Genomic DNA, 20,000 nt, shown 5'->3' with positions numbered 1-20,000 from the left:
GTGTGTGTGTGTGTGTGTGTGTGTGTGTGTGTGTGTGTGTGTGTGTGTGTGTGTGTGTCTTTGAGGTAATAGCTATGAATGTGTGTGTGGGGAGGCTTTCAAACCTCTCAGCTCTCCTCAGACTAAAGAGAAGTGGCTGTAACACTGGGAGGAGATACTAGATACCATGGGCACATTTTAAATATTAATCTAAATTACCGTAAAAAGTTTGTTATCAGAAAGGTATTTCTCCACATTGAGAAGAAGTAAACTCTAGTATATGGAATTATTGATTAACTATAATCAGTCATTACTTTTGAGGGTCAAGGAAAACTTAAGAGGCAACACTGGGGATAGTCTGTATACTCAGGACAGTAGAGAGGTATGTGGATATGTACATGTACATGTTTGATGGATGGATGTGTTGGGGAGAGAATGAGGGGGTTCCAGTGCCAATGCTTTGCATGGGCTGACAGCAATGATTACTGCAGCAAAGTGCTTGGTAGAGCTTGCTGTAATCACTAATCACCAAGTGATTCAGAGGCATGCAAATTAGTTGAAAATTAGGACTTTCCTCATTACAGCTTATGTGTCTCTGAATCGCTATTTCTTACAATCATGTTAAAACACCCTTTTGGCTGCCAGCTTCTGTCTGAATCCTGGTGTAACTTTTCTTAACCTCTTGACACACCATTACTTTTTGAAAGCCTAATTTGTCTGTTGTAACCCAGAACCTAACACTACATGTGTACTCCTTCCACTTTCCAGTACTGCTTGCCTTTAATATCTATATCAGCTATGTCAGAATAAGGGTCTACCAAACTTTTAATAGTTCAACTTTCATATGGCCGAGATCATATGATTGAACTTTTGAAAGTTTAAACATCTAATAAAAAAGTAAAAAAAAGAAAAACAAAATAACTGAATGGTTTTAGCAAGGGGGCAAGGCCCCCTGCACCCCCACACCCCCTGCTATTTATATATACAAACTCTGAGATCACACTGCAGTGTGGAAAAAGGAAATCTTCACATTCTGTGCTGTATGGAGATCTCCATTAAGAACGTTCAAACTTTCAAAAGTTTGATCATATGGTCTCAGCCATATGAAAGTCAAACTTTTGAAAGTTCGATCATATGAAGGGGACCCCAGAATAATTATGCTAGGTACCTCTTTTCTATAATACAAATTGAAACAGAGTGCTTACAAAGTAATATAAAACTGTCTGTATATATGTGTAAATAATATATAAGGCAATGAAATTGTTATGTTTGGTTACTTTGTTTCACTTATGAAATAGTTTCTATTCTTTCGAGCAGATTTTCTTCCTGGCCCCTCTGCTTGAAAGGGGCTCTTTGAACTCTGTCAGACTATCCTGTTTATCAAACAATAAATGAATGAATAAACAAACAAATAAATAAATGAATAAATAAATACATTTCCAGTTTTGTAGGATGAGGATGTTGGTTTGCCGCTCACATGCACACTTGTGCATTACCTCTATAGGCACCCAAAACCACCTTGTCACTTGTAGTCACCGAGATGGTGGTAGTAATACAGCATACTGAGCAACCTGTTCATTTACTCCATTGGAGAAGCCTGTGTGTGGAACCTCTTAACCACATTTCTTTACCTTCTTCCTCCTGAATGTAACTATTTCATCAGCTTCCAACCTTCTATGAAGAGAACAGGTGGATTGAAACTGTGCCAGTATTCCTCCTACCATAACTAAATCACTGAGGACTGAAGTCACTCAATAATAGTTTCATACTTCATGTCCTTCAGAAAAATGCATAATAACACAAAATCTGTTATTCTAGCAACTTTTGAAGTTTATAAGACCAATATTTAAAATCTGTTCCTATTTTGGGGGCCTTGCTCCACCATACCCCTCAAACTCATAGACCATAATACCTGGACAAAGCTATAAATAATGGGGGGCAAAGGTCCAAAAATAGGGACATTTCTTAAATATTTGTCTTACAAACTTAGAAAGTTGACAGAATAACAGATTTTACGTTTTAGCACAAATTTTTTGAAGGGTATGAAGTCTGAAACTCAGATGTCTTTCTTTATTTTTTGACTTCTGTCCTCAATGATTTGCCATTCATTTACCAGAAAATCACAATTTTATGAAAAACAGACCAAAAACATGAGGTAAAAATTGGACATTCTGAGAAAATCAGGACAGTTGAAAGGTATGTCTCCCCCCATTATTTTTGGCTTTGTCCCAATTTTTTTCTGATAAGAGGTTGAGAGGTATTTTGCCACCTCGTGGGGAACATTTGTAACAACACTGTAAAATAATAAGTAGCTGCTAGAGAGAGTTACAGCTGATCCATAATACAAAAGAAAGCTTACTAAATGTAAAGAAGACCTAATCTCCTAATAAAGGAAAACACTATTTGGCAGAGATTACTAAACATGCTTGATACTATATGGTACATTAACATTTCTGACTAAGAAATGTAGTCTGCAGGAGTGGCAGGTAACATTAGAATAATTAAGTACATTAATTCATTCATGCATTCATTCATTCGTTTGTATATTCATTCATTCATTCACTCATTCATTCATGCATTCATTCATTCATTCATTCATTCATTCATTCATTCATTCATTCATTCATTCAGTCATTCTCTGTTACCTGATTTATCAAGTTTACAATTATGGTACAGACAGTGCCTATCCTGGCATTCAGCGGATGTAAGTCAGAGAAACTAATCCTGGATAGGTGATCAGTGTATCACAGCACATACACACATAATCATCAATCCTCATAGCACACACTCCTACAGGTAATTTAGAAGATCTCCAAATCACCATACAAGGCATCCCAGGATGCCCCTCTGATGAACCTTTTGCATATCTGCAAAAAAAAAAAAAACAGCATCAGATCTACTAGATCTAAAGACCTAAATTTTGCTTGCAATATAACTAGGACATGTTGGTGACAGATATGTATCTCAGAGGATTCCCTTGCTCTGGAACAGACTTCCCATCTATATGAAATCTAACCCTATTTAATGGTAAATTGGACCATTGTATGGGAAATCAAAAATTCAACCCTGGTCTGGCACCCATGTCTTTGATGGACAGAGACAGCGAGTAAATCATGTAATAACTAACAATCATCCCATATAAACATCTAAAACATATAACATCTGACACATTTGGGTTGCATGGCTAGGCTTTTTAAGGCCCTACTGGTTGTTAGCCTGGTATACACCTGTGACGATGTGAGGTATTGCCAACTATGCCAGGAGAATTAGGGCAATGGATGTGTAACATATGCCAGCACAGCTAGCTGGGATTTTGTAAAGCATTATATGTCATTTGTATAGCAAACTGATTTGTGCAGATGCTTGCGCTGAAAAATGTATTTGTAAAGTTGCTTGTGTTAAAAATATATCAGCAGTGGGTCCTGACTGTATTGTAACTGAATTAAATATATATGTTAACAGAGAATACTGGAAGAGAAGAGGTGAATCACAGTCCAGCTGCAGCAAACTTTGAAAAATGTTCTGAAATTAAATTACTGGGCCTAGGCCATAAAGATGTTATCTCACAGTTTTGAATGAAGCTAGAGACACAACATCTGTAAGAAGAATGGTTTGTTAGTCTCTGTAGGAAGAGCAAAAGTGTTGAAATTGTTTTACAGCTTCCAGATGGTGCAGTAAACTTTACCAAAGCTCGAGATATATATTGTAACACATATGTGCTAAATCCTGGCAGCTTCTAGTGATGGGGGTAGTGTGGGAAACAGAAGTCAGATGACCACTAAAAATGATGTTTTAATACTAGGTGAGACTGAAGTCTCAGGGCAATCTTGTTTTTGAAACCTGACAAAGAAGGACCCGCACCTACTTCATCTTGCCTTACTCTAGTAACCGGGGAATAAGTAATTCTTTAGATCAGTCAGGAAAGTATAGTGAGGTTAGTTAAGTACTGTTTTTCTGTATCTGTGTGTATCTATTCATCTGTGTTATTTTAATATTTCCCGTGATTGGAACTCTGGTGTTTAGTATTTTCATGTTCTTTTATTATTTATTATTAAATATATTTGAACTTTTCATTGTGGCTGGTCCTTTAGAGAATATTTTAAACTTTGAGAGGGCTTATATCTATTTGTTGACACTGTGGCCACTACTGAAAGCCTTACTGCATTGGCCAGACACTATAATTTGTATTAATATTAATTTCACTCAGTATACTTGGGTACCCTTGTAAGCGCCTTAGAGTAGCTGGCTTTGGAGTGTCTAGTGGCAGTGTAACTACCTTATAGTCTGGGCAGAAGGGGATATAGATAGTGCCAGCCTTTCCTAGCTGTGTGTGTGTGTGTGTGTGTGTGTGTGTGTGTGTGTGTGTGTGTGTGCGTGTGTGTGCGTGTGTGTGCGTGTGTGTGTGTGTGTGTGTGTGTGTGCAAATCAAATCTCCAAGAGTGTGTGTGTCAGCTGCTTGGTGCAGGGACATGAAGCACTGGTTTCACAGAGAGGGTGCTGAAGGACTTATTTTATTTGTTTAACATTTATTTACTGGTAAAGTCTGACTTGGAACAAAGCCAATTTTCAGTGGAGGCCTGGGAAAAAATGCTCTAGATGCATGTCTTTTTAATGTGGGAGGAAACCAGTGCACTCAGAGGAAACCCACATGAACGCAGGGAGGACATGCAGACTCTGCACAGAAGGCACCTCAGCTGAGAATCGAACCATAGAACCTCTTGCTGTGAGCTGACAACACTACCACTGCACCATTAGGCCATCTGCCGGCTTGGACACTCGGCTGAGAACTCAGCTGTACAGCTGTGCTGTGGGGAGTCTCAATGGGCCCTAGAGAGAGAGAGAGAAATCTTGACCTCGGACTGTGTTACCTGTGTGCTGTTAAGGGAATTTGTGCTTGATGCAGATAGCTGCATTTGAAAATACTGGGTGTATCCTTTTTTGTTCCAAGTAAACAACCCTCTCCAGTGTCAGTGATTACTGGCCCAGAGTGGGACAACACACAACACACTCAGAATAATGTTTTGGAGAATGAATAAGGTTTAAGGGAAGGCAGGAATTGAATTAGCTATGTAATATTTGACTGACAATGGCTGTACAGATTTTAAATGATGTATAATGTTTACAAATGAAAATATGTCAATATGGTTTGTTTTCATTTATATAAATGCATGATTGTCTATTTCATAAATGATAATTCGATAAAGATGTTTCTTGGTTTCAAAAATTGGCACTTTTCCACTGGCCAAATCCATACCAAACAGATGCCACAAGGAAAACCATTGCCTAGTCCTACCTCCTGCCCATACTACTGTATGTATAGTCCATATTTACAAAACTGCAAACCAACACAGCAAACGGTTACAGGCATGCTACAGCAAAGTAGCACAGTTTGTTACAACCTCTCAAGTAAGACTCACTGCTGCCTTGCCTTAAAATAGAACTACCATAACACCTTATCTACATCTACTTAGTCACAGCCCACAATTTTGTCTATAACCCAGATAATTGCTCCTCCCTAAGTATTCATGTGCAGAGAGTTGCACTGCAGTGAAAATATCTGGCCACCAGAAAGTCAAACAGTGCTGCATGAGATGCTCTGTATTCTAGTTACATCATCAAACATTGGAACAAGTTTCCATTTCCACTAAAACAAACAAACAAATTAAAAATACTCAAACCCAGATTAAAACAACGCCCAACTGACTCCTTGTGGTACTCATGCACGTCAGCAGGCTAATGTGGAAGCTTCAAGTCATTACTATGTGTATAAGACATCTGGCTTAGAGACACCTGAAGAACAAACCACAAGTTGCTTGCACAGCTGTATTATTTCACTTCCATTTCTCCATAAATTTTCTCCTTTTTCTTCCAGTTTCTCACTTTTCCTTCTCATCTCTCCCTACCACCTTTTCCTACTTTCCCACTATTTCCTATTTTTCCAATTCTACTTCCTTTTCTTCCATTCTATAACACAGAATTACATTATTTTTAATGTTGGATAAACTGAATATCATTTACAAAGATCTTTATATTAATATGTTTCCTTACAATTCTATACATTAGACAAGTACTCTGTGTTATTTATATTCTTAATGTTGTGTTTCTTTAGAACCTTTTGCATTATACTATTGTATGTTGTTGCTATTTTTATTATTGTGTGTTCCTTAGAACTCCATGTATTAGAATATTACTGCATGTATTTTTTTCTCATTGTATGGAGCTTTTCTCCCTTGGACTCCACTGAAAGTGGGCTTTTCTTCTCCAATCGGATTACCCTATCAACAAAAACAAACAAAATAAATACATAAAAATATGCTAAAAAACAGATGACTTAACACAAGGCTTTGTGGTACTCCTGAATGAAGCAGTTCAGTGAAGTTGATTGTGTGTCCAATTTTATTCTGCAACTAACACTGGAAAGGTAATTTGAAAAGTAGCTCCAGGATTTGGGTCCTAATCCAGAGGTCTTTAGTGCAGATGAAGGCTCCGGTGAGGTAATTGAAAGCAGCCTCAGTGGGAGTGGCCTCGTCCATGTCATCTAAAATATTTTCAGTAAAAAAACATACAGCAGTAGTGGTGTAATGACCAATCCAAAAACTATGAACATAATGCTACAAGTCACCAGGAAATGGCCCCACGCCATTATAAACACATTTCTAGACGTTTGGTCATTCAGGGAAAAAAAACTTAGGACTAAAATGGGAATGGAGTGAAGGCCGGGGACCCTAAGACTGAGAAAGACTACAGTATCCTCCCTTAGCACAGGGAAGCGGCTGCAGTAGACTGAAAGATATGTGTTGGTGTTGTAGCTCTGAAGGAAATACAGAATTTCAGAAATTAGGGACAACTGCAGTGACCCCCAAGGACACCGGAATCAGGGAGGCATAACAGCTTTAAGATGGCCATCTGGTTGGTTTTCTTATTCCTGAATGGCTCAGGACTTAAACATTTGGCAGTGTGCAGTTGGAAGCAAGTCTGAATATCATACAAAGTTATTTGCAGCGTCCAAGTTAATCAACATGCTGCCATTAAACAAATTCACTTAAGGTTGAGATTTGTTTTCAGGCTCAGGACAGACAGTTTCTTGAAGGCCGTGAGCACTTTTTTGGATTTAACACACTTCCATTTAACTGATATGTGACTGATTATACTCTTCTGATTCATATGACTCTATTTTAAATGTAAGAAACAAGTTAAAATCTACACATTAACTGTGTACATTTTATCTCATAGGACAGTTGTTTCCCCTGGAACTCTAGGGAACTGGTTTGGTGTTACACAAGACCTACAGGTGTATCTTTATCTTTATCAGAAAAGTGAGGAGGGGAGCAGGTAAAAATAAAATAAGACAGATAATGTGACATGCAGCATCCCCTTTATATTTATAAGAGAAGATTTACAAATAAAGGGGTTGCAGAAATAAAATTATATTACCAAGAGTTATTTTAACTAATTATTTGTCTCTACCTACAGCCGCCAAAGCAAGATGAACTTACAATTGTGCTTCATCAACGATAGCAGCAGTGATCAGGAGAGTGAAACAGAAGATACAACGTCCAGTCAAGCTGCAGAAGAAACTCAGCAGGTACAGCAGGAGGGAAGCAAAAAAAGGCAAAATATACTGCAACCACAGTAGTTTCAGCCACTACTGGAATGTGAGAGGGTATCAGACTTTTTTTGTTTATGTACTGTCACAACATGTTCTGTTAACACATCAAGTGCTGAAGCCATTTCAAGATCGAGAGATTTTCAAAAAACAGTCACCGTTCAGCACACTTAGGAGTTTAACAGTAACAATTTGCTTTAAAAACCTATACCAAACTGTTGGACCAGTCCAGCTTAGATTATGCAATTTAATTTTTTTTCCTCACCGTTTAGTAGACTGTAGTAGGTTGTATCAGATTTGTTCTTTTCAGTGACACATTTGCAGACAATATATCTTATGGTCATCGATGATCACAGATCAAGGCCATATGTTGGCATATTTTATTTTTTATTTATTTCTTTATTTGACATTTGTTTACTGGGAAAGGCCATCTGGGATAATATCCCATTTTCAGCGAAGCCCCAGGGAGAAAAGCTCCACATTGACATAATATGGTAACAGCTAAGTAAAGTTATTTTAAAGCCTAATATGACATATTAGCTAAGTAAAAATTCAGCTTCAGCTCATACAGTGTGAACCTATACATAAATACTGTAGATATTTTGACAGCTATAACAAGCTGAAAAAGAACACTGTCACTAGAGTATTTACAAGCTGCAGTTCATAGAGAAGACATTCATACGATCATAGGAAGTTACTAGGCTATTGGCCCTGAGGCCCTTACAAGCCTAGCCAAGAATTTAGCCGATGTTCCAACAAGTCAGCACCCTATGCCACTGTCCAGCAGGGATACAAGTGGAATCCCAGGGGTGTATTTTCTGTTCCCCATCCAGTTATCCAGGTTGCACTTAAAAAGGGTTATTAAGGTACTCTGCTTGACGTGGAAAGGGAGTCTATTCCACAAAAAGGGGAGACTCTGGGACATAAATCTGTCCTGCCAACAAGTTCTATTGATGTCACAGACCAGGCTGAGTTGGTGTGTGTGGGTTACACAAGTGGAGCTTGACTTGCAGATCTGCAGTAGTCCCATCAAGGCGGGGTCTGAGATTGCTTTGTATGCTAGACAGAGGTCACCTCAGAGGAGTCTGTAGGAGACTGAGTAGAGGGATAGGGCTTTTAGCCTATCTGTATAGGGTAGATGTTTGAGGCCATGGATTCTCCTGGTGAAGAACCTCTGTGGTCTCTGCAGCTGCTGCATGTGCTTTGTGGGGTACATGCTGAAAGCAGCATTGTACTTAATAATGGGTCTTATAAGGGAAGAATACAGGGATGTTATGACCACCTTGTCCCTGAATGAGATACCTTTACTAATGAGGTGGGCCATGTAGAAAGCTTTCTGTACAATGGAGGCAATATGGTGATCAAAAGTCAGTTTGCTATCAACCTGGGTGCCCAAGTCCCTCATGACTGATTGCATGCTTAGGACCTTATTATCATTGTGATAATTTGTCGGAATGTCACTCTCCCCAGAGGGGATGATGATGCATTTTTTGGCATTCAGTTTGAGAGCATGTTTCTGCCACCAGTCATTTGTTTGGATGACACCCTCTTGAAGATGTCTACATCACTAGGGGAATTGATGACAGCACCCAGCTTGCAATCATCTGCAAACATGGTCAGCCATATCCCACTGTTTTTGGCCTGCACCTCAGAAAAGAATATCCTAAAATAGCAGAGGCCCCAAGACCAATCCCTGGGGTACACCAGTCATTATGGGTCTACTGCTTCCTCTATTTTAACTAAGTAGTAACATATGGATTGATGCCTAGTTGAGAGAGTTTATCTATTATACCTGAGTGGGGAATAGTATAAAGGCTTTTTCCAGGTCAAGGTAGGCAGTGTGCACCATCTTCCCTTGTCCATGGCCTTGGTGATTGTCTGAAACAAGTCAACCAAATTTAACAGGCATGACCTCTCCTTGACGAAACCAACCTGTGTGGGATCGATTGTCTGGAGGTTGCCAATGTCCTTGTTAATGAAGTCCATGATAATCCACTTCATGGCTTGCAGATCAGGCTAGTTAGGCTGATGGGTCTATAATTTCCTGGATTAGTGGATGCTCCACCTTTGTGCAAAGGGATGACAGTGGCTGTCCTCCACATAGCTGGGAAAAAGCCAGAATTCAGACTTTGGTTGGATAGCGTGCCTAATGGTGCTGCAAATTCCTGCTTGATTTCATGTAGGATGCAGCCTGGACGTTATCTGGTCCCATGGAGGCTGTATATTTTTGCTTTTCAGAGGGCAGTGACAACTTGCTCCGTAGAGATAACAGGAGGGGGGCAGGTACTGGGGTGTCCCATTTTACTGATGGGAGTAGAGGGGTGAAGTTTTCACTCAACTTGTCTGCCAGCACGTTGGCTATATCTACAGCGTTTGTGTATGTGGTGTCCTTGGCCACCAGTTCTGAGCAGATGACCACCAGTTCTGAGCATTAAACACACTGAGTACATTCTTTGGAACAGAAATGGCTAGATAATATAACCTAGGAAAAATTATATTTGATCTTTGTCTAAGGAATAGATTTTACTAATTCCTTCTCCCTAAACATAGTCAAAGTATGCTGGTGTTGGAAGGAGGGAGGAACACGTTTAGCTTGGAGTAGTGCAGGAGCACAACCTGGTTTTATTTAGGCAGCCAGTTAGTAGTAGTTTGAAGCTGCAAAGGGTAGAGGTACATCTAATGTGCAGAGGGATTTCATTTTTCAGCGACAGAGTACAAGTAGAGACTTTGGCCAGCTGATATGTGGGGCTTATATACATTTGCTAATAAGATGTCATTCATTATAGATTGAAGTGGTCTAGTAGGGTGATAGGAATGGAGAATAGGAGTAAAAGTGGGGCAGTCATTGGCGTTGTGAGTAATGTGTGTGGTGATAAGCTCTATGCAATCTAAGTGCTGAAGCAGTTCAAGCTAATTCAAAGCCTTAAGGGCAATACAGTGGTGGCTGCTGTAACGTTTGTTGGTGGCAAATTTGGCAACCTTATTATAGCATGCCTCCATTAACTGTAGCCTGAAGGTTGGTTAGGATGGGTGCATCATATAAGATAGATTGGAGAAGAAAGATCGTGGCAAGAAGGGCTTTGGTGGTGCTGCTAAGGAAGTTTTTATGCTTGTAGGACATTCCTAATTTTTGGTGCATCTTTTATATGTTATTTTGAATATGCAGGTCAAATTTAAGGTTATCATCTGTAATCATTCCAAAAAGTTTTCTACGTAGACTACTTTAATGTCAGTTTTTTTTTTTTTTGTTTAGTGAAAAGATTTTGAAATTCACATTATCAGACATGTGATTTGGAGAAAATAGCAGTAACTGTTTTTCTTTTAGGGTTGAGTAGTAGCTAGGCATAATGGAGTCATTTCCCAACTGAAGAAAAAGCTTCTTGCATGATTTGGAGGAGTTGAGGCAAGTTATTAGATGCACATATAAGCACAGAATCATCAGCATATTGTATAAGAGAGGCTAGACCTACGGAGCTATAGAGGTCACTGATAATGGCATTAAAGAGGAGGGAACTAAGAACAGAGTCTTGGGGGACACCAGTGGAGAGCTGCAGGTATGGTGAGTTTGTGTTCTGCCATTTTACAGAATGAAGCCTACCTATCAGGTAAATCGCTATTGAACCACAATAATGAAGAAGGGATAGTCCAAGTTGAGACAGTTTATACAGGAGTTTAGGGTGAGAAACTGTATCGAAAGCTTTTTACAGGTCAAGAAATAAGGAGGAAACAAGTTTGTTTGTTAAAAGTATAAATTATAAATTTCATGTTCACACACAGTATATTTAATAAATCATCTCCATGTTTATTCAAGAAGACTTTTTGTTTAAACCTAAACTTAAACATGTTCTTTGTGCATCTGAAAGTTATGTTTATATAGCGAGTTATTATCTACACATCTCTGATAATTGGGAACATATTCTCTCTTTAAGTTTTTGATTACTTTTTCCTATATAAAAACAGTCACATTTCAGACAATTACCAAAGTAAATCACGTTTTCTGTGTAACGTGTTCTATAGTAATCAAATTTATACCTATTAATACACCCACTGTAAAGGCTTTTTATACTATGTGTGAACATGAAATTTATAATTTATACTTTCTCCAAAGCTGGGAAAAATGTTATAATTTAAGTTATGATGAAAGATTAGCTTTGCACAAATTATGTGCTATGAATGACATAGTAATTAAACAAGCTGATAGAAAAACTGTTATAATGGATCGCGAAGACTGTATTAATTAGACTAGGGCTAAATACTGTGAACAGTCTTAAACATGTTTTAAAGGCAAAGCAATATAAATTATAATACTTTATTTACGGAATTTGTATATGTTTTAATTAATATAATTTACTATATAATGTGATTTTTATGTGATGTATTGTGATTTTTTTACTACTTTTTAATAGGCTGACTGATGTAATTTAAACTTGGAAATCAAGGAAGTGGATGTATATGGTCTGATTTTGAAAGCACTGAGAAAGAGTTTATGTAACTTGAATGCTTTGCTAATAAATCAACTAACTTTTTATTATTAAGACAGCTGGAATGCATTTTTCTTTATCTTTGGTTTACTATTAGAAAACAGTTGTAGAGTGGCACAGAACATCTACAGTCAGAATACTGTACCTTGTTGTTTAACAGCAGGATGCCAATGATCCCTTCCCAAATTCTAGTTGTGAAAGAGGCAAGGAAACAAACTGGGGAAGCACTCCTAGTGGAATAATATGCAAGGGATCACATGTTGTACATACAAGAGAAAAACAGTGTAACAGAGAAGAGAAACAATAAAAATTAATGAAAGGCTATAACTGACTGTCAGTAATGTAAAATTATGAAGGAAATTATTACAGAAAACTGAAATATTTTCAAGCTGAAAATCAAGTCTATTTTTTAAAAGCATTAAGAGTTGAAAAAACTCTCACTCCAACACAGTATGACTTCCGTCCCAAGCATAGTACAACCACAGCTCTACTATCATTTCTCATATCTTAGCCCTGGCTAAAGATAATAACAAACTCATATCCTGGCTATTCCTTGACTTTTCTAAGGCTTTTGACACTGTCTCACACACTCTTCTACTTAGTAAACTTGCAGACTTAAACTTCTCCACTGATACAGTTGCATGATTCCCTAGCTATTTCTCTGATAGGTTGCAGTCAGTAAGATGGGACGCAGCACTATCTATCCCTCTCTCAGTAAGAACTGATGTTCCCCAAGATTCCATTCTTGGACCTGTACTCTTTAATACCTTCACCAACTCACTCCACTCCTCTTGTCCTCAGTCTAACATTGTCCAATACGCAGATGACTCTACAGTCATAACTATTGCTAATTCCCCCTTAGAACTCCTAACAAATACCCAGATATCTTTCAACTCAGTAGATACATGGCTCACGAATAATCAGCTCATCCTCAACCCTAAGAAAACAAAATTACTGCTCTTTCTACTTAAATCTGCAAACCACATTAAACTTTCCTTCTCCATAAGGTCCCTAAACAATACTCCTATAGAAGTCAAAACAAGCACAAAACTCCTTGGCATTACCATTGACAACCAACTAAAATTCGATCTTCACATTAACAATTGTATCAAAAAAACACCAAAAGCTAGGACTACTGTACAGGAACAACAAATTCCTAACTACTGAAGCTAGAATTTCTCTTACCCATGCCTACCTTCTACCATGCTTAACCTATTGTTCCCAAATACTCACAAATCTGAACTCCTCCCTACTAACCAAATTAGAATCAACCTACCACAAAATAGCTAGATTTGCAGCTCAACAAACATATAAATCTCACCACTGTGTCTCCCTAAAATACCTGAACTGGTCTGAACTACCTCACCTGTTCCTACAATCTCAACTCCAAATCATACACTCCATCCTATATCAGCCTGATTTCTGCCCAAGTCTATCTTCTCTCATCTCTCACTACTCCCCTACCAGACTTCTCCGAAGCTCAACCCAAGACCTACTAAAAAATCCATAAACCCAAATCCAACACAGGGTGTAACTTATACCATCCCTCTATTGCATGGAACAAACTCCCACTAGAAATAAGGTCCCTGACTCACCCCAAACAATTTAAGCTAGCAACCAAAGACCACTTTAAAAAACACTGGGCCTGCCATTGTACTCACCCTCCTTGATTATTACTTACTTTTTATAGTACTGTCAAACTAACTTACTAAAACGTACCATTAACTACTTCATCCTTTGCTTCCTATGCAACCTCCAAAGCTTCTTCTATACTCTGCTCCCTGAAATTCTTATGTAACCTTTTAAGTTTCTGCTCCTCTGCATACAAAACCTTATATTTACTCAGCTCTCTTTTTAAACCAAGACATACAACTTATTCTACTTTTTAACATTCTCCTTTTTGTTTGTAGTACTGTTTTATCTGTCAACAATATATATGTATGTAGCTTACATATTTTAACTATCAAAATTCTCTGTTGCTATTTTTATTGAAATGTATTTGTATTGCTATTTTTATTACATTATATATCTTTGGAACTATTCTTCCTGGGCCTCCGCTGAAAACGGGCAATAGCTCAGCCGGACACTCCCAGTCAACAAATGTAAAATAAATAAATATATATATATATATATATATATATATATATATATATATATATATATATATATATGTATGGAATACATGCATTTGGTCATGCGACCAAATGCCAAACGTCATTTTTTCCGAACCAGATAGTCAAATTTCAAGATGACGAACGGTCGGAATGTCATAAAAAAACTCAGAATTCGACATTCCCAACTGCTCTGCCACCTAAACAAGTGCCACCATGGGTCAAAAAGGGGGGAATGATTTGCGTTTCAACATAATTGCATTCGCAATTATGTGAAGTCACAGCACTGCTTTCAAACATTTTCCGGTCGGCCATCCACCGGCCGACCAAATGCATGCATACCTATAGATATATATATATATATATATATATATATATATATATATATATATATATATATATATATATATATATATATATATATATACATGTCTATGTGCGTGTGTGTGTGTGTGTGTGTGTATATATATATATATATATATATATATATATATATATATATATATATATATATATATACTGAATGAAGAATCTTGGCCAAAATGACCAACAAAACTATTCATGATAGAATCTCATCAAATGATGACCACTCCTGAGTTGGCAAACAGAAGATGGCATCTGGCAGTTTTGCCTTTATGTGGTGCTCAGGTTTAATAAAACTGCATTAAAAAGAAGTTATAAACTCACCTTAACATTCCATCTGTGTTGTCCATATTCATTCTTCCTCAACCTATGAGTTTGGATCCGATCCCTCGGATCCAACTCGGCAGTTACAAAAACTCGTGGCAACGAAAAAACTCTTGAGCTTCTCCCTTACCCATAATGCACCAACCCCAAGTACCTCAAATCTTGTTTGCTAATAATAGTGGAAAGAAGTATTTGCAGACATATAGCAAAGAGACTCTATCTGGAGATCAATAACAAGGAAGTGGCATCCCTTAACCACTTGCTTTTCCAGTAGTTTTCTAAAGTAGGGGGTTGGTGGGAGGGGAGTTGAAGAGTTCCCAGCTACCTAAAATCCTTGGTGGACTCAAGAAAGGGTATTCCTGAGCACCACTGAACCAAATGATGCCCTACCTCTGGAGACCAAATCCAATTTGTAATGACTAAAAAAGGTATAGGGAGTAGCCCAAGTAGCTGACACACATATGCCATCCATGGACGCTCTAGACTGGAACACTGAAGAAGCTGCCATGGCTTTAGTTGAATGAGCTCGTAATGGTATCAATAAGGTAATGCCCAGCTTGTTATAAATGAAGGAAATACAATCAGCTAGCCATCTGGCAAAAGTTACTTTGGCAACTGGTTTCGCAATTTTTATTTCTGAAAATGAAACAAATAATTGATCAGTTTTCCTGATGTTTTTTGTTCTCTGTAGGTAAAAATGTAATTGTTTGTGAATACTCAATAACTGTAACATGTATTCACCCCTGTAGAAAAATTTAGGAAAGAATACTGGCAAATTAGTGGACTGAATGGTATTAGACTCTGACACCACCTTAGGGAGAAAGGAAGCATTTGTTTGCAATGTGACTCTGTCCTTGTGAAAGATACAGTATGGTGGTTTTCAAGACAAAGCTTGGATCTCTGAAATTCTTCTGGCAGAAGTAATTGCTACTAGATATACTGACTTCCAGGAAAGATATTTAAGGTCACACTTGGTTGCTGGTTCAAATGTGGTTGGGTAAAAGCCCACAGTACCAAATTCGGGTCCCATGGGGAGTAGGGTCTTTAAAAGAAGGCCTTAAAATAAGAGTACCTCACAAAAAGGCCTTGCAGAGCATATGAGAGGCAACAGAATAACCTTCAAATCCAATGTGAAAATCCAATATTGCTGCTAACTGGACCTTAATTGTCAAACAACTAGCTCCTTCTTTAAAAAGTAGAGCTAAAAATTCAAGGATGTTATGTATGGGATCTTAAAAGGGATCAATGTTATATTGATGTGTCCAGTAAACAAACTTTCTCCATTTACTGGAGTAGAGTTTACACGTAGAAGGTTTATGGGAACATAAAAGTATGTGTCGGACAGGGGAAGAGAGCATAGGTTGTCTAGCTATTAATGGAATTGGTAAAGCCAGGCGGTCACCCTGAGGTTTGGTATATCTGGATCAATCATTCCTGTCGGGTGAGACAGGATGTCTGGAGAGGGATCCAGAATTCAAGGTTCGAGAAGTAATTGAGGCCAAAGAAAGAGGAACCAAATCTGTTGAGGCCAGTAGGGTGCAATGAGAATGACCTTGCTATTCAACATGGCAGCTTTCTGTAAGAATTTCAGAATTATCGGGATTGGTGAATAGACGTATAGCAGCCTGGAGGGGGCCAGTCATGAAGAAGAGCATCCCTCGGTGATTCTCCCTATGGGGGGATTAGGGCAAAGTAGTTGCTGCATTTGTTGCTTAGGAGGAGATGCAAAAAGACTGCAGCAAAGCTAGCCCCACTGACGAAAAATCATTTCTGTCACATTCTTGCTGGGAGACCACTCATGAAGTAGAAGAATGCACCTGCTCATTTTGTCTGCTATCACAATGGACTTCCCTGGAATTTGCATTGCTATAAGAAAACAGTTGGTTAAGATCACCCATTGCCACACCCTGAGTGCTTCTCGATACAAGGAGTAAGATCTGGTCCCTCCTTGTTTGCTAATGTATCAAACTACTGACATATTGCCAGCTGAATTGCAACTGTCCCTGAGGGGAGAGCATTCTGAAGGGCCTGCAACACCAAAAGCACTGCTCTCATTTCTAGGACATTGATATGCAAGTTGTCCTCTTTAGGGGACCAAGTGCCTTGGACTGTATTCTCTAGAAAATGTCTCCTCCCAAACTGGGAAGTGTCTGTGGTCACTATGGTCTTGGGCTCAGGAGGAATGAAAGTACGGCCTTGTAGAACTTGATCTGACTGAATACACCATATGAAATGTCACTTGCATATGTGGGTGATTCATAACTGAGTAGACATGGGTTAACAAAGTAACGACCATTGCATGGCTAGCATCCAATGAAAAATTCTCAAGTAAAATCTGGCCAATTATACTAGTGTTATTGCCACTGCCTTAGATCTCAGAGCCTGAAGGGCTGAGTGGCCTGAAATTGTGGTAGTGCAGATTATCTTTTTGACTTGTGATCTTATTGTTTGAGCTCTGGAGGGGGAAGTGAAACTATGATTGATTTTGTGTTGAGTAGTACTACTATGAATTCTAAACTTTCAGTTGGTCCTAGATGAGATCTTTCATAGTTTATGGTTATCCCCAGAAGACAGCATGTCTGGAGAACTTGGTCTCTTGCCTTCAACAGTTAGTGCCTGGTCAGGGCGGAAATGAGCCAGTTGTCTAGATATGGAAACACCTGGAATCCCTGCAGTCTCAAGTGAGCTGCTACTACTACCATGCACTTGGCAAATACCCTGGAGGCTGTGGTGAGACCAAAGGGCAGAATTCTGAACTGAAAATGACTGGTTCCCAACCAGAAGCATAAGAACCTTCTGGATCACCTGTTCATCTTTATGTGATATTATGCATCCTGAAGGTCTATCGAGCAAATTCAGTCATCCTTTCACAAAAAGGGAAGAATGGGCTGAACTGTGACTATCCAGAACTTGGTGCATCAAACTGAACTTGTTCATGTTGCTGAGATCCAAAACTGATCTCCTGTCCCCTGTTTTCTTTGGCACTAAAAAGAATCTTGAGTAAGTTCTGGATACTATCCTGTCTGGGAGACCTCTTGGATGATTCTTTTTTTCTACCAGCTTTTCTACTTGAATTGCTGCCTGTTCCCTCTGACTGGGTGGGACATCAAGGATTTTTCTGGAAGGGGGAGGAGGAACTGAAAAGGGTATTATATAACCCCTGGAAATGATCGTCTGCACCCAAATATCTGTTGTTATTTCTAGCTAGGCTCTCCATTGCAGGACTAACTGATCCCCAATTCCCTCCAAAGAAAAGCAATTGGGCCTCCTTTTAGGAGTGCTGGAAGGGTCTGTCAAAGAACAAATCCCTGGACCCTTGGTTTTAGGGGCCACCTCTACTGTGGGAGCAGTATCTACCATTTGTGTTCTCCTCTCTATCCCTGGGTGAACCTCCTCCATGTGTGTCCTGGAATTGCCCCTGGGACTTTTAAAACTTCATTTTCCACTACCTTGTTGATTCCTGGAAAAGGATCTCTGAAAGGCATAAAAATGTACTCCCACGGCAGACGGTGTCTTTCCATCCTTCTCACATCTGGATAAGTTGTCATTTAGCTTGGAGCCAAACAAAGATATGGCGTCAAAAGGAGCATTGACAAATGAAGATTTGAAGGGCTCCGGAAAATCTCATAAGCACATCTAGGCATGCCTCCTTATGGAAATGCCTGAACCCACTGTACTTGAGGTTCCTTTGGCTATGTGCAAAATGAGCTTTATGGAAGTGTTGGAAATTGATTGCAGGGTAGCCAAGTGGGATGTCACAGATGCTTGTAATTCTTCAGAAACAGATCTGAGAAGGTGTCTGACAGTTCCTTAATTGAGTCCCTCTGTAACCTGGTGAAATGTGCCAAATAGTTCAGTTACCTTAAGGTGAAGGTTGCTGAAGCACTGACATGCTTCCCAAACCTGTGCATTACCCAAGACTCCATGTTGGGTGGATGGACAGTGGAACTCTCCTCACCAAGTTCCTTCTTATTGGCCAACCACCGTTACTATGGCATCAACAGGCACACTCTTTGTCCAAAACTGTTTGTCCTCTGGTGCTATCATAATTTTGTCAGGTCTCTGAGGTATTGCTTCAGTGGTGTTGGGTTCCTTCCATCCCGCTGAGAGATCAATTCAATAAGCTCATCAGCAGGTAAGGGTCACCCAGGATGCAGAAGGGCCAGTACCAAAAACCTCTAAGAGCACATACTCTTTGGACAAAGGGTTTCTGAGCTTCCAGACACCTCTCTTTTTCAGGATTTCAAGGATGTCTTCAAATGAGATATTTTCAGGAGGTGACTATGGGGACCCTTCACCTTCATCAAAATCTGTGTCTTCTGTGATGGACTCCTCTGGGAGTCTAAGTGCTTCCTCTTGCACGTTTTCTTCACAGGGATCTCCTCAGTGGCATGCTCTGGAGAGGTGCCAGAAAAAGTCAGAACACCCTGCTGGGAAGTCTGGGGTTTCGGTACCAGCTGTACCTGTGGAACAGATAGGTCATGGGTGAGATTCCAAGTCCAGAGACATCAAAGCTGCAGACCAAGGATCCAAGAAGGTAAGAACCATATGTATTGCTGAGGCAGACAACGATCTCTCCATGGCTACAAAGGCAGTCTCCCAGAGAGAGGGAGAGGACTCCAGATCTGAAAAGGCAAGATTTTGGATTGTTGTCCCTCCCTGCTTTGAGGACAATCCCCCGAGGCAGAAGTGAGAGATGAACTAACCCATGCCGAGGCTCCAAGGCACAGAAATTACTCTGACAACTTCAGAGTTGACTCCAACACCTTGAATCCAAAAGGGTAGCCTCGGCTCCGAGTGCTCTCTGGATTCAACTGAACAGAAGTGCTCAGAGCAAATCTCAGATTGGAGGATAAGGGTATTCTCTGATCCAAGGCAGACAGAGCTCAGATCCAAGGACTCTAAGGCCATGGAAGGAATCAGAGGAGCAACTGGTAGAGGGGTCATAGTGGAAGATTAGACCCCCTGACCCAAAGGGGTAGGAGCCAAGGAGACACCTGTCAGGCTCTGCACCAAGATAATTATTCTCAGCAATCTCTCCACATCTTCTTCCATTAGACTGTTGGAAGACCAAGTGGATACTATCGAAGGGGACTTAGGTCTTCCCAAAAAGAGGGAAGAAACCCTGGAGGGAAC

General features: G+C 39.4%; 1 protein-coding gene across 2 annotated transcripts in view; it reads left to right on the top strand.

Annotated features, from left to right (window-relative positions):
• Window positions 1-20,000, top strand: part of LOC122806600 (schwannomin-interacting protein 1-like) — a 436,192-nt gene that overhangs the window by 214,612 nt on the left and 201,580 nt on the right. For both annotated transcript variants that reach the window (XM_044077158.1, XM_044077159.1), the window contains one exon: window positions 7,453-7,564. In XM_044077158.1, coding sequence (XP_043933093.1) covers window positions 7,453-7,564 — 112 coding nt within the window. The remainder of the gene's footprint in view (window positions 1-7,452; window positions 7,565-20,000) is intronic.

The sequence above is a fragment of the Protopterus annectens genome, chromosome 7.part0, assembly GCF_019279795.1.
Source record: "Protopterus annectens isolate FY-2018-M chromosome 7.part0, PAN1.0, whole genome shotgun sequence".
NCBI classification, from domain to species: domain Eukaryota; kingdom Metazoa; phylum Chordata; order Ceratodontiformes; family Protopteridae; genus Protopterus; species Protopterus annectens.
The sequence above is the reverse complement of the archived record's forward strand: the minus strand, read 5'-3'. Positions and strand labels throughout refer to the sequence as shown.